Source organism: Nothobranchius furzeri, chromosome 9, assembly GCF_043380555.1.
Source record: "Nothobranchius furzeri strain GRZ-AD chromosome 9, NfurGRZ-RIMD1, whole genome shotgun sequence".
NCBI classification, from domain to species: domain Eukaryota; kingdom Metazoa; phylum Chordata; class Actinopteri; order Cyprinodontiformes; family Nothobranchiidae; genus Nothobranchius; species Nothobranchius furzeri.
Window position 1 is genome coordinate 35,482,260 of NC_091749.1, and position 15,070 is coordinate 35,497,329.

Sequence of the window (15,070 nt, forward strand, 5' to 3'; positions counted from 1 at the left end):
TAACTTGAATAGCAATGAAATTTAATTTCCCAGAGTTAAAACTTCCCATCTGCTGCACAGAAATAACATTGAAGGTTACTAATACTCTCTTTAGCTTGCCTGCATCAAAAGCAGCAGTCCAAACCGGTTTCTGTCTGATTGGAACTGGAAAATAAGCTAAAAATCTACAGTAATATGACTAAACGGTAGAAGAGCGACCTCTAGTGTGCATTAAAATCGTGTTGCTTCTAAATGAACTTATCTGAACGAAAAGCTCATGTTTATTAAAAACACACACACACATTTAATAATTCCACAACCCTGTAAATCCATCTTGGCCTAAAGAGTGGCCCTATCTGAGGCGTGAGCTGAAGTCAGCACCCCCAAACGAACACACTTGTAAATTGTAAGTCCTTTACAACAACAGGTAAACAGATCATTTGTTTACATGAATCGCTGAAATGCAGCACAATAACAGACAGCTGGAGCAGACAGGTACAAAGTTGGACTATTTCATTAAAGGTGAAAATACTAAACAAGGTTATTATTATTTTTTATTTCTTTAGCAAGTTTTCCTTCCAGGTTTGTTTAATGAATCCTGCAGAAAAGAACAGAAATAAAACTTTTAATGAAAATCTCCAACTGCTGCTTGATCTTCTCCTCCACAAGATGTGCCTTCACCTCATTCACTGTTCCTTTTCTAGACTTTGGGACTGGAATCACAGCTGAAACGTAGCCGAGGTCTGTGACATGGCGTTATAAATGAAGGTGTTGTTGAAGGGCACAAACTGGTGGCTGATGATCTTAATGGCCTCTTGAGCAGCTGAGCCTACAGAAACATATTAACAGGTATTAGGAGACATCTCTGAAGCTGTGCGTTAACCTAAAAGACCGAAGTTACCTCCTAAAAATGCAGAAACGGTGTGTGGTTCTGCTGCTCCGTACCGACAGCTGCAGGGATAAAAATGAGTTGTTTACAGATTCTGACATTCGCTCTGAAGAACTAAACAATATCTGATCAGGACATACAACTCATGGATGTAGTCATCTTTGATGTTAACATTGAGGCTGTATTCCTGCAGTAGACTGTTCACACACAGCTTTAGCTTGCTGATATCCTCCTCCACCTGGTAGTTGTACACTCCTGTTATCAGAAAACGGTGGCAGATTAGATGAGTTCAAAACTGGAGCGTTCCTATCCATGCGACAGTTTAGCAGTCCAACCATCGAAGAGCTTCTTCATGTGGGGAAAATCTGAGCTAAATGTTCAAAAAGCACCAGAAATTCTGAGACTTTTTCTAAAACCTGGATAGCGAGAGTGCAGCTGATAGAAGCGATCTACAGCCCGGAGCATGAGGTAGAAGACCATCTCGCTGTCGGGACTGTCCATGCGAGAGGCTGAGGAGACATAATCCACAGGTGAACATTATATCAAGTAAGAAAAAAACCTAAAACAACAACAATCTAACCCACTTATTTCATCTTTGTTTATTGAATCCACACTATATTCTTCAGCCAAAGACCTGCAGCGCACAACCCGCAGGAAGGATGAGTTCTTACCTACATGGCAACACAAACGCTTTGAGTTAGAAATGAAGCTACTACGTAAAAACTAAACCAAAGCAGAAGAGAGGGTGCTTACAGAACAGCTTAATGTCCTTCTCAGAGATGCTTTCTGGTGGCTGGAAAAGATAAAAAAAAAAGGACAAACATTATGAAGCAGGGGTTTTAAACAGGACAGTAAAACCTTTTAAATGAACTGGTGATGCACCGATATGACACTTTTGGGTTGATATCAATATCCGATATTAATATGACTGTTGGGGCCGATAACCGATTATTGCCGATACCGATAAACTGACATTGACGCTTATAAAATTAGCAGATTTTGTATAGAATGAAAGTTATTAAAGCAGAATTTACATTATTATGTATGCAAACAACACATTTACACTTGTGAGATGATTACAATCACTGTCACATGACTAAACAAATACACATCATCCCCCTCACCCTCTGAAACAGATGGAAACAATATAGAAAAAATATCGGCTGTTGATCTCGGCCCAGTTTTATTTATCGCACCGATACCGATATGTTATAAAATGACTAACATCGGCCGATACCGATATCATTGCCGATATATTGAGCATCCCTGAAATGAACTGTGATAAAATCTGTTTATTGAGGAGATGATTTTTCTCTTTGAATGAAACGCTTGGATCTACACAAGCACTTCACACAAATGCATGTACAATCACTTTTATATGTATTATTCCAGAAATCAGGGCACACCGAGATGCACGGATCTACACTTCCTACCTTTCCAACGGACTGAAGTAGAGATTCTACGTGTTTAGAAACAGCTGCTGCATCCTGCATGGCCTTTTCTCTGTAACTGAAAAATAAAACACACAAATAAAACAGGCTATCCCAACACGAAGAGGCAGAATCAGATTCATCACTGATGCCGGTTTCCCAGAAACGAGATAATTAATGAAACTCCTCACTCACACGTTCTGAAGGTTGATGAACTTTTGAGAATCTGCGATCATGTCTGGAATGGATCCACGAACGGGAAGGCTTCCGCTGCCTTCGTTGTACACAAACTCCTTCACAGCTCGCAGCATCACCCAGAAAGATGAAGACTGAACCAATCCAGACAGGAAGAAGCAACGGATTAAAACCTCATTAGTAGTTTACAAACTTTAAAGTGACTGTGAAAAAAACAAAACACCTGCGCTGTGATATTGTTACACTGTTCGCTATTGAAGAGGTCTTCGACCGAAGTGGGAACCTGCAGAAACAAAGTTAAGTTAAGACAAGACTTCTCCTGAAACTGTGACTCGTTTAAAATCCGACACCTTGGTTGGATTTAAAGCAGTGTTGACATTCTTGATGGCTTCCTCAAAGTTTTCCTCATCCTCTAGGCCTCCATTCTCATTCTTCAGGATTCCTACCCAAAACAGAAAGTTTTAATCCCTGACAAACTACATTTTAAACTCTTTGTATTTATATGCAATTACATTGCAGCTGATCAGAGATACCTTCCCGAATTATCTGCCTGAAGGCCTCCTTTTCCTTGTAATTTTTGGGTGGCTGGCCATCGTGCTGCAAGAATTCACGTAATGAGCTGATATAACACTCATAAATGAATAACTGAGCAGAAGTGTTCCCCCTTACCTCACTGAGCCATCTCTCTAGGTATTTAGCAACAATGATAACCCATGGTGTGTGACTGTGGTCCTACAGGACACATTAATCAAAGAAAATCATTAGTTTTCTGCAGATGCAACACTAAAAATCCTTGAAATTGCAACTTGAAGTGCAGCAGACCTTTTTGTCCATGATGGAAAGGTTGTAGGACTTTATGTGGCTCTTAAATTCATCAAAAGGCCGATCTAATCTTAGATCCTCCAAGGCATTGTCCGGGTGAGATTCAATCACTAAAGAGTAGCAATAAAATGAAAATATGCAAAAACACCCTAAACTATAATACTGATCACATGGACAGACGTGTGTTAATAAAGGCAAAACAATATTGCGTTATGAGTAACATGAGTATACATTGCTAGTTTGAATAACACACCTGTGTGCTCCTGCACCATCAGTCTCATGTAGCCTATGAGGCCATATGCTTTGCAGATTAGAAACGGTACAGATGCACTCCATAGTACCATGCCGAGTCTCAAACAGGTGCTGTTCAATGGTAGAGAAAAGTCAAATGCTTTTTTTGTGGACTTTAAAGTAAACTGAAATATTTCAGCTGAATGAAGTGATTTCTTGCACCTTTCTGGCAACTGGACACCAATGACTATTGTGAATCTGTGGAAAAATTCTGGATCATTGTCCAGAAGTTTGTCTGGACTCTGAAGGAGACAGGAAATACAATACTTTTCATGATCAGAGTGCTGATAACAATAAACATATTGTAATATTAACACAGCAATCTTGCATCATCAACCCTGTAGTATATGCACACATAGAAATAAACTTCAGTAGGAATCTAACAGCACAAACCTCCTCTACAAAGTTTCCAGACACGTCACTGTTTAGCTCTTGCAGTAGTTCAGTGGCAGCCTGGGCTCTATTCTGCAACAACAAAACTAAAATAAGAACTCAAATAACAACAATCTCACTCTTGATTATTCCACATAACCACATTTTGAATCAGCATAAACAGATTCAGGGTTGGTTACCTTTCCAATGCTATCACTGCTAAGGAAAAAGCTGTAAACACAAGATTGAGCAGTCAGCTACATGTGGAATAGCTTATTTTAGCCATGGATTAGATGATAAAATGAATTCTTACTTGTTTCCTGCATCTTCCCCAGACACTATGTGTCCATCAACAATAGTAAACGCTCCGATCCCTGTCAAACAGAGCAGTTTTCCAAATCAGACAGATGTTTCCATCAACACCAGAACTTTTTTTTGATCCATCATCTGATTACCTGGCAGGACCAGGTTCTTCAGGATCTCTGTTCCAGTTGCTGTGGCGTTGATGAGACATACATGTGCATTTTCCAGAGCTTCTTGTCCATGGTCCCCCCACAGTCTGAGGAGACAAACAATAACACAGACTGCATCTGAAACAGCATCGAGATTCCCTGATATTTTGGTAAATCACCGTCAGAAGGATGCGACTAAATAGCAGCTATTAGGCAAACATCTTTTGTGGAAAGTCAAATCTAAACATTAACTCAAAGTAATAAAATCTATCACCTAAAAGCAAACGATGTTTACCCGAAACATCACAAAGAAAGCTAAAGCTAAGTATCGTTAGCACTCTAGCTAGCACTCGGCTGTACCCATTCATAATAAATATCCCCTCTGTTTGGCTGAAAGCATGTCATTTATTAGAGAAGCCTGTGATGTTAATACAACCTACCTGAGCTGCCTGTCGTATTTTTGTTCTTTGGAGTCTTTGGTGGCTGCCATGGTAGCTTTTCAATGAGTGACGTTGTTGACGTATTTTTAACTTCCGCAAAGACAGATTCGACACGAATGTGGGCGCGCGAAGATCCCTATGCGCACTTTCGATAAAAATATTAAAGGGATGCAATGCCATGTGATAAAATTATGTTTAATTAAAAAACATAACTCTACTACTACTACTACTACTTCTAACATAACAAAAATGTATTTTCTTATTATTTTTGGGATTTTAAAGTTTAAAAGAATCCTTTGCAGAAAACAAACAACCCAAAGCGGCATGAAGTCAAGTAAAAAAGTAGCCCGAGTGCGTCTTGGAATGACCCTTAAAAAACTGCGCAAAAACTTTGAACGAAATAAGCTACTTTAAAGAGAAATATTTTTTAACAATGCAGAAGGGGGGTTCAAATAAAATGTAACATGCTAAAATGAGTACATCAACTAACACACACATTTATTTATCAGTAATTCACTCACCCCAAAAAACAAAGTTATACTAACACATAAACCTTTGATTAAATTTTTTTAGCAGAAGACCAAATTTATTTTCGTGTGGGGTGTTTCTTCATTTAATTATGATCATTTTCTAATTAAAGCAGAAAAACTTGCGTGAGAATGTAAAGGGGCGTGTCCTCTGAGGATAATTCCGCCCCCCTTAACAAACTTTATTCGATCGCGGCACCAGCTGATCTTGTGCCCGGCAGGTGCCTAAGGTGCTCTTAACAGGACGCATCGTTTGATCCGTTTTTACCACAAAATAAAACATGACAGGATGCAACTGGGGCTATGGAAAAGAGGATGGTGAGTTTAACTTTCTTCAGACTCTTTATGCAATATTTAGTCTTTATTTATTATTTTCTCCACGTGGGAGGAATCCCTGCATGTTTGCTCTTGGCCATTTAAGACTTATGTGAGTGTCAGATTAGCACAGAGATTTAAAGGGCAACTGCTGTAAGGTTAATCTGGCTATCTGTTTGAGTTTTACCTGAACTTGTGAAAGCTGAATATTTGTACCCAAGGGCAAATTATAATTGTTTGAATACTTAGCATTCCTGAGTTTTCCTTACTTTGTACACTTTATGAGATATAGAGTATTTTATGGAATTTTTCAGCTTTTATAATACATGCAAAATCCTTCACCTCTTTTAAAATATGTATCACTCTATTTGATATTTAGCTACTTTGGCATACTTCCACCTAGAAACTCAATTTAAGTTTGAAGTTGTCACAAAACATTCTGCTATTACTGTATCAGCATCTTGATACCTTTAACCATTTTTCTAAAATCACAGTTTAACTTTTAGATACATTTTGGGACCTTTCAGGAAATTTCACCACAAGTATAATGGAACATATAGGAGCTTTGACCCTACTTTATACAATTTCAGACAGAGTCCTTGGAGAACTGTAGAGACACACTGGGTAATGATAGCTCTGTGTTTTGATTCCTAATTAATTAACCTACTCAAAAGATTCTGGATGTAGGAGCATTTTTCATGCTTGAGTTTCCTGATTTGTTACATCTCTCCACTCTAAAGCATTTTTCCCCCCAACAACACCATGCACTACCAAGCCAAAAATGGCTTGGTACATCATGGGTTAGCACAGCTCACCTCAGTGTAGTTTGTTTTTCCTGCCAACTTCGTGACAAAAGGTGAGTGTGCTTGTATAGCCACAGACATATATGCAGATGCCCCATGGACTGGCGCTGCCTATTGGAGCTGCTGTAGTGGCTGGTTGCCATCTCAGATGGGTCTCCATTCGTCCCCAATGCATTCATTTCTACTGAGGAAGGCAGCTTACCCAACTAAAAAAACACAAAATCAGACACATGGTATGGCATGATAATTAAAATATAAATATAATTAAACCAAATAATTTAAAATATAAAATCCCAATAGATAGGCTAGAAAAGGCATGGTAATCCCACGTGATCTGTTTTCAACAGTACGTTGGTTGTTGCAACTCTAGGCTGCACAAATAATGTCCACACACATTAATAAGCAAGGTGAAAGACAGCTGCATGTTTCCAAAAAGGTCCTCCAATATGTACAAATGGAACTTTATTTACATGGAAAGATTTAAATATTTCACAAATCCTGTTTGTCTTTGCAGTTCAACTGAAAATTGCTGCTAAACAATTTTTGCAAAAAATTCCTGCTTTTCTAAATACCGTAAATCCTCTAATACAGGCCCGGGCCTGTATTTGACTCAAGCTAATCAAGCTCCAGGCCTTTATTGGAAGGAGGACCAGAATTAGAGGCAGGCCTCTATTTCTATTTGAGCAAAATGAACTAATGGTTCGCTGGAGTTTTTGACTATTAAAATTGCGCCCACATTTTCAAAGTTAAACACATTTCTTTTAACAACAGTAGTTTCTGCTTCAGCCATCTCCCCCCTCCCCCTGCACAGCGGCCGCAAACTCACTGATGCGCCTGCAGCCGCTCAGAGTTCCTGCTGCTCTAAACATTAAAATAATTATTTCATTTTCTGTTCCTCACTTCTGATTACCTTCAATGGTGTCTGTTTGTTGCAACCACCAGGTACAAAAACTAACTTGTTTTTATTTGACTAATTTTCTGTCCTGTCTGTTTATTATCTTCCTGCATCTCCTCTTAATCCTAAAGAAAAACTGCTACCTGGGTTCATATATATTCACCTTATGAGTTACCTTTGAACTGCAGTTCTAAAAGATCCACTGACCGCAAAAACAGCGGAGTGCTCGACGGCCACATCAGTTAGGTGCGTCACCGAGGACAAAACAGGTGATGCGCCCTGATCCACAGCAGCGAAAAGCATCAGGCACAAATAAGACAGAAAACATAAAAGGAAATGAGCCGACATGAACGATCGCGTGTTAAATTAGTTTTTGAGGTGGCAACACCTAATTTGATAATGTTACTGTGGCCGTGCTCAGGACGCAGATGTCTGGAGCGCGTCAACAATCAGAGTTTTGCATGTGCAAGCTGGTTAAGGTTAGGATGGGGGTGAGGGGAATGTTAAATTGCAAGAGGGTAAATGTCACAATTTGGTTAAATGTCTGTTTTACGGCGGGTGTCAGTACCGACGCTCTGGCACAGCTCGTTGCCTCCCGACGCGCAGGAGCTTGTCACCTGCTGACAGCAGGCTGCTGTCTTTTCTGAGGACTGCATCTTGCCGGTCATTATCACGTGACAGCGACTAGTCGATGACAGGCATAAAAAGTCACTATAGAGCAGTGAAGTCGACTAGTGACTAGTTCATACAACCCCTGCTACTGCTCCCCAGAGTGTTCTGCAGCATAATCAGCACGTTCTCTTTGAACTTGATATCAAGTTTTCGCCTCCTTTTCGTCTCCGCACGGTTAAAGTTACCCTCGTGGTCTATCACTGGCAAATCAAAAGTGAGACGGATGACACAACCACCCCCCGTACTTGCTTGTTACCACATTCCACCCGGCCACAATAAAAAACCGGCCATTATTCACCTCCGCCGACTCAGACACCGGCCAAAATATGATACCCGGCAGTTAATTAAATACAGGCTAATATTAGAGGATTTACGGTAGTTAAACTTTAATTCCACAATGGGTCTCATCATGTCCTCCACTTGTTAATAAATGTTCCTCTGAACCTCTGATCACACCTCTGACGTACAGCTGAGATTATATCATACCTCCTACAAGAATTAAAGCCACAAAATGTCAGGTCTTCAGATAGACAGATCCAGCTGTGAAACTTCCATTTTTAACCAGTTTCTGCTCAAATGTCAGCTGTTTGAATGTCCAGTTTTTCTGAGATTTATGTTCTCATCTGTTCAGGATTGTTTTCATCACCTACTTGTGTAACAAGTGATTTTTGCTCCCAAATCTAAAACAACAACAACAACAACAACATTTTGACAGTTTAGGGTAGTTTCAGCTTCACTTCAGCTCTTAGTAGCTTCAGCTATCGTGTTAGCAATCAGCATTCAAACAGCATTTCCACAAGAAATGCAATTGACCTAGTGTTTTGTTTTTAGTGTTTTTGAAGTAATTATTTTGTTTTTAATATACCTTGGATTAATTCATGGAGAAACATATTAAATCCCCATCCACTAATGATCTTTAAGATGAAAATGCTTTCTGTAACATTTGAACTCTGATACCAGTACCAGAGGTGTGGACTCGAGTCACATGACTTGGACTCGAGTCAGACTTGAGTCATTATTTTAATGACTTCTGACTTGACTTGATAAAATCTATAAATACTTACGACTTGACTTGGAATGAACGCCAATGACTTGTGACTTGAATCGACTTGCATCTGCTGACTTGATGACTTGAGCATATATGATATTTTAGCAGAAAAGTGGCACGACATGGACAAAAATCATAAATCACTCTTCATTCTCAGTTTGATCTTGTACTGCTAAATGCAGCAGCACTTTGTTTATATTCAGTTTAGGTTGCACTTTCTGCTTATTTGAGCAAATAAATGAAGCTTTAAGAAGCATTATTTCTGGAGTTTATTTATCATCATTGTCATTAAATGGATGTATGACAGATGACTTGATTATGACTTGAAAATTCAAAGTTAAGGATTAGGACTTGACTTGGACTTCCACATCATTGAATTTGGACTCGACTTGGACTTGGTTGTCTTTGACTTGGGACTTGACTTGACTCGGGACTTGACTGGAAAGACTTGGTACTTACTTGTGACTTGCAAAGCAGTGACTTGGTCACATCTCTGACCATTACACGTCTTTTTACATTTTCCATTATAATTTTTAGGACCTTCAGTATGGCATAAAAATTACCCTATTGCCCTGGGCAAGCGCCAGTCTCCCGTCGACATCATCCCTGATGAAACCGTGCGTGACTTCAGCCTTGGTCCGATTGTCCCAGATTACGACAGGTGCACCTCCGTTAACATCTCTAATAATGGACACTCTGTAGTAGTGGAGTTTGTTGACTGTGATGACCGCTCAGGTAAGGAGCTGTCTTGAATTGTGAATAACTTCCAATCATGTCTGTCAACAAATACATCACCTCAAATAATTCTGGTTTTCTAGTCTAATCTTTCAAAGCTCACACTCATGTCACTTTTTTGCTATGTTATGTTACATTATGATTTTTGATGACAGGTTACAGTTTATTTGCTCATGCAAAACAAACCAGCTAAAGGAAAATTAAAGATTTTTAAGAGATCAAATCATGTATCCAGCTGACCATAATAAATGGGTGCAAATCAACCTCTTATTATGCTGCAGGAAGGTGCAGCTAACACTTAACTCTATGAGAATCTGTCTGCTGAACAAAATATATAATAACCTGAAGATGATCTCAGTTGTTTTTGTTATATTTGTCTTATGACTGATTCATGTTTGCTACCCTGGCATCAGCAAGGACAATAACACGGAAATGCATGGTTTTTAGAGTTGGATTTAAAAAAGTTTTCTAACCTCCAACTGGACTTTTCTCCTCGCTTTATGATCAAGTTTCACCTCTTATCTGTACTTTTTTTTCCTTGGGGTGGGGTCCAGGTTTGAGATAATTGCATGGACTGAGTCAAGACGAAAGAATCAGACACATCATCTTTCGTGAGAGTTGTTTGGTTCACGTGTTGCAGCACACGTTTCAAATTTCGAATGGCAGTGAAACTATGAGAAAGGCCATGGCCGTATTGTAAGTATTGATGCGTGAAATATGAAATCTCTCTCTCTCTCTCTCTCTCTCTCTCTCTCTCTCTCTCTCTCTCTCTCTCTCTGCGTGTGTGTGTTTTCCTCCATATGATGTGAATGGTTCCTTTCCTTCAGACCTCTTTCACACCAGTGAAATGTTGGACAGCTGAGGCTTGACCTGAGGAGCTGGCCCTGCTGTGAAGTAACGAGTACCATGCATCTGTGGAGGGGGAAAAACAGCTGTCCACCTACATCTCAAAGAATGGGGATGGTCTTCCAAAAAAATAAAACATCTTTGCATTAAAATAAGAAACAGATGGTCTGAAAGAGATCTGGATGAAGATCAGTGTCAAATTGAAATAAACAAAGGAAAAGGCCTCATGTTTAATCGTTTTTCTCAGTCAGTTTCACTGCCATTCAGTATTTGAAACATGTATTGAACAATAACCTGAACGGCTCCTGGGAGGGACACGTGGGTCAGTCATTCATTTTTCTTAAGCAACTCTCTTAGTGTGTTCATCCCCACAAGGGCTTTGATCAGACCTGGTTAGATTGGTGAAACATCTTCAAGAAACAAGAAAATAGATATTTTAGAAAAATAGAAAAAGAAAAAAAAATAATCCATCACCCCCCCCCCCCCCCCCCAATATCTCAGATGGCTCGAAAACTGAAATACAACGACAATTATATATAAATGCATATGTGGATGGATACAAAAATTATCCAGACCAGTTAATCTGTCAGCCATGTGTAACAGGATGTTTACTCCAAGGACAATTTTGAGTTAAATAATAGTGATAATATATTATGTGGGTAAAATGTCAATGATCTGGCTTCCGTAGCTGAAAACATACTAGTAGATCAAAACAGAACCGGCAACTGCATAATTGGTTATGTTATTACATGGCAGTGTCTAAAATCAGAACATAATAACCAGCCTATTTTTAGAACACTGGGTGTTAAATAGCCTCTGGTTAAAAAAAAACACTTTAGAAAGATAACATCTGTAAGAAAAGCAAAACATAACTGTTCTTTTTAAGTCAAGTTGAGGAAAGCATATGGAATAATAAACAATGAATATAACTCAAACCTTTTTAGTAGCTCATTCAGCTTTTGAAATCCTTTAGACTAACTATTGATTTCCAGCATTTTGTTTACCACTTAAGAGCACTTAAGTATCAGTATATCAGTAGTTTTCAGGACTCATTCCCCCTTTTTCTATCTCTAATGTGGATCATCTTTTAAAATATTTGCCTATTGCCTTTAAAATGTTGGGAAACGGAGGCAAAACTTCCCACAAGGCTTCCCACAAGGAAAGATAAAGAATAGCTAAAGGGAAGGTTTTGTTATTACATAACATCCGGTTGTGTTACTAAAATGTAATTACTAAATGGATGACTTATGATCTGGGCACACACCTTTTGGGGAACTCTTGTTATTGTAAAGGAACCCGGTTTATTGTTTCTGAAACTGAAAAGGAGAAAAATATCTGGAAACCAGTTACAGAATGAAAAATTTGACTGAAGCAAGACAATAAACATCAGGGTGAATGAATGTACATGAGCCTTTAAGCTGACGGGCGTTGTCCCAAACGCCTTAAAGAGATCCCACCAATCATGTGCTTTTATTTCTGCAATAGTTCGAACAAACGTAGCCTTAGTTGATGGATTATTGGCTCAATTACAATAGGATGCAGTTTCATGACCTGCACACATGAGCAAGTAATACAATCTTACATGATGCAGCACTAGAGAGGCATTAACTGATGACCTTTGTGAACCTAACACACTGAGCATGATAACCAGTTTTGATCCAGTCTCTCGGTGAAGTCGGGGATGTCCCTACAGCCAGTAGCACCTCTCTCAAATCACAGCTCTGATAGAGGTGATCACTGGTTAGCCAGATGGTGTGTCTGCTCGCGTCTTGGCTTTTAATAAGAAATTAAATCAGATCTGCTGGGTTTCACCACATTGACTCATCCTGTGGTTTCTGAGAGGAGGGATGCCAAGCTGTTTGGGGTGATGTGGCTTACTTTGTGCTGGAAAGCAGTTTACCTAACACCCACAGAGAGAGGAAGTGTGATGCATGTGTGAGACTTCCCAGTCATTTTTGTTTTTTTTGATTACAGTGATTCGAGGAGGGCCTCTTGACAACCCGTACAGACTGAAACAGTTTCATTTCCACTGGGGTGGGAAGGGACACGATGGTTCTGAGCACACAGTTGGAGGAGTAGGCTACACATCCGAGGTCAGAATGAATACACAAGTTTTATTTTTGGTGTCTGATAACTTTTGACACAAACATCACATTTTATCAGCATGAAGTTTCCATTCTGTTCTGTTTTAGCTTCATTTAGTTCACTGGAATGCCATCAAGTACAGGTCATTTAGAGAGGCGTCTAAGTCTTCTGATGGTCTGGCTGTTCTTGGCATTTTTTTAGAGGTAAGAATTCTAATTTTTACCATTTTTGTCATCAATGTTTGTGCAATGCTAAATTTCTACAATTCATAGTACTTTAATTACATTTGTGTGCCGTAAAGGTCACTGATAGATGTGGCAAACAAAAGCTTTTATTTTGAAGGGTCAGATCAAACCAGATTTACATTGATCCAGGAAATGGGTGCAACAAAGTGAGAAGAGCAGCAGATTAGGTGATGTCCTCATTGTGCCCTGCACATATTAGGACAAAGGCTTATTCTGGGTTTGCTCCAGTTAGGCACAAAATCCTGAACCCAACTTTATTAAGTAGTTTTTACTGGAGACAACCCAAAACCAGCAGATTCCATCATCAATACAATGTGTTAGGGATTCAACAGGTACAACTGTGGCTATGAAGAAATATGGTAACGTCTCAAAAGGCCTAAGGTATTAAACTGAGTAATTTGATCTCAACAAATCAAATGACACAAATCTGTCCTCAGACAGGCGATGACCATCGGTGGCTTCACGTGATAACAGACGCTCTGTACATGGTAAAGTACAAGGTGTGTTTATTCAGTTGTTTACTTCTGTTTTAGGAGGATTAACCACTTGAGAAGAACCATCTTGTTTACAAGTGGGTCCTCCATAGAACCCTTTTTATTGAACTGGACACATATTTAACAAACTGTCTGCAATGATTGTTCATAATTAAATCTGTTGTTCTTTTTCATTTCAGGGCAGTGTCACAGACTTTAAGGACTTTAACCCCAGATGCCTCCTACCCAGCAGCCTTCACTACTGGACCTACCTGGGATCCTTGACCACTCCTCCCTTGTATGAGAGCGTTACCTGGATCCTTCTGAAGGAACCGATCACCGTTTCAGAAAGACAGGTGAGCTTCAAAGGCTTGATCATAAAATATAACATGTCCAACTGCTAATTAGACATTTTTTGTTCTCATATCAAATCGTGCATTTAAAAAAGAAAACGCTGATCGTTTTATTTTTCTTGAATGACTGGAAATTCAAGATTCAAGAACCTTTGACGTGTTTATTGCAGTAAGAAAATGTGCCTCTACAGAACCTTGTCTCTCTCCTGAAACAGCTGGCGATGTTCAGAATGCTGCAGTTCAATGCAGAGGAGGAAGATGAGAGGATGCGCATGGAGAACAACTTCAGGCCACCTCAGCCTCTCGAGGGCAGGACAGTGCTGTCCTCTAATTAGTCACATCAGAGCAGCTAGATAAACAAAATCATAGATAAACAAAATCGTCATGTATCATGGTTTCTCCTGAGGATTTATGTTTTTAAAGAAGATAAATAAACACAAACGACAGGATAATGAGGATTCCCATCCTCTAAATGTTCAGACATAAACAATAATGTAGGCGTTCAGAGAAGGAACTTTTGTGAAGTGATGCAACAAAACGAGTAGTCAAATGATGAAACCAATGTATTAATTTGATCTTGATTGTGATGTTCTGAAATGTAAGTTAAAAAAAACTTTTGTGCTTCAACTCTAATCATAAAAATAAGTGACATGTGAAGTGGAACACAGCTAGCTGTTGCTTTTTGTAGTCTCAGTGTGCTCCACAGAGTGACAGCTGTCTCACTGAACATTTACCTCCTGTTAATAAATCCTCCAGCAGGTGATTCTGTGTCCTTAAAGTCCCTGATCTCCTTCAGTCAGATTAGAGCTGCTTCCATTTAAACTGTTGACCTGTTTACTGTGTGTTTCTGGTTCTCTTTAATAACAAAACTATGCCCAGTTAAATTTCTAGCAGGACTTTTTAAATGGTTGCAGTTAGAATGAGACCAAAATAACTTATTGCCCATTCAGTCTAACTTGTTGCATCCGCATGATGACGACTGAGTGTATATATTGTTTTGGTTGTGCAGTTTTGGACCAGAGTGCCGGATGGAGGCCTTGATGTTGCACTTTGGGACACCTTTGTGCCATGCTGGTTTTTTATTAGAACCAACTGAGATTTAACTGATCCTGTGATATTGCAGGTTAAACGCAAAACATATTCTTGAAAAGTGACCCCAGAGCTGTGGCCCAGACCTTTTGGGTGGGATGAATGTCTTTGTAA

The 15,070-nt window shown here is 39.3% G+C and overlaps 2 protein-coding genes across 5 annotated transcripts in view; one reads left to right on the forward strand and one right to left on the reverse strand.

Moving 5' to 3' along the window:
* Positions 1-247: 247 nt before the first annotated feature.
* On the reverse strand, positions 248-4,992 carry nae1 (nedd8 activating enzyme E1 subunit 1). The gene is made up of 21 exons (XM_070554489.1): positions 4,871-4,992; positions 4,434-4,537; positions 4,292-4,352; positions 4,179-4,209; positions 4,000-4,071; positions 3,769-3,848; positions 3,569-3,678; positions 3,316-3,425; positions 3,163-3,225; positions 3,027-3,090; positions 2,844-2,935; positions 2,717-2,776; positions 2,494-2,627; positions 2,302-2,377; positions 1,622-1,661; positions 1,453-1,539; positions 1,285-1,377; positions 1,009-1,123; positions 881-930; positions 661-808; positions 248-577 (listed from the first exon to the last, which is right to left on the reverse strand). The coding sequence occupies exons 1-20, from the start codon at positions 4,918-4,920 to the stop codon at positions 699-701; spliced, it is 1,602 nt and encodes a 533-aa protein (XP_070410590.1). The 5' UTR covers positions 4,921-4,992; the 3' UTR covers positions 248-577; positions 661-698.
* Positions 4,993-5,583: 591 nt separating this feature from the next.
* ca7 (carbonic anhydrase VII) overlaps positions 5,584-15,070 on the forward strand; it is a 13,691-nt gene continuing 4,204 nt past the window's right edge. Inside the window, exons 1-7 of one of the 4 annotated variants that reach the window (XM_054731846.2) lie at positions 5,584-5,715; positions 9,668-9,865; positions 12,686-12,804; positions 12,904-12,999; positions 13,479-13,541; positions 13,715-13,870; positions 14,059-15,070. The exon at positions 14,059-15,070 is cut by the window's right edge and continues 47 nt beyond it. In XM_054731846.2, coding sequence (XP_054587821.1) covers positions 5,679-5,715; positions 9,668-9,865; positions 12,686-12,804; positions 12,904-12,999; positions 13,479-13,541; positions 13,715-13,870; positions 14,059-14,202 — 813 coding nt within the window. In that variant the 5' untranslated portion in view covers positions 5,584-5,678 and the 3' untranslated portion in view covers positions 14,203-15,070. The remainder of the gene's footprint in view (positions 5,716-9,667; positions 9,866-12,685; positions 12,805-12,903; positions 13,000-13,478; positions 13,542-13,714; positions 13,871-14,058) is intronic. The other 3 variants (XM_015952722.3, XM_070554809.1, XM_070554810.1) reach the window with 3 other exon arrangements.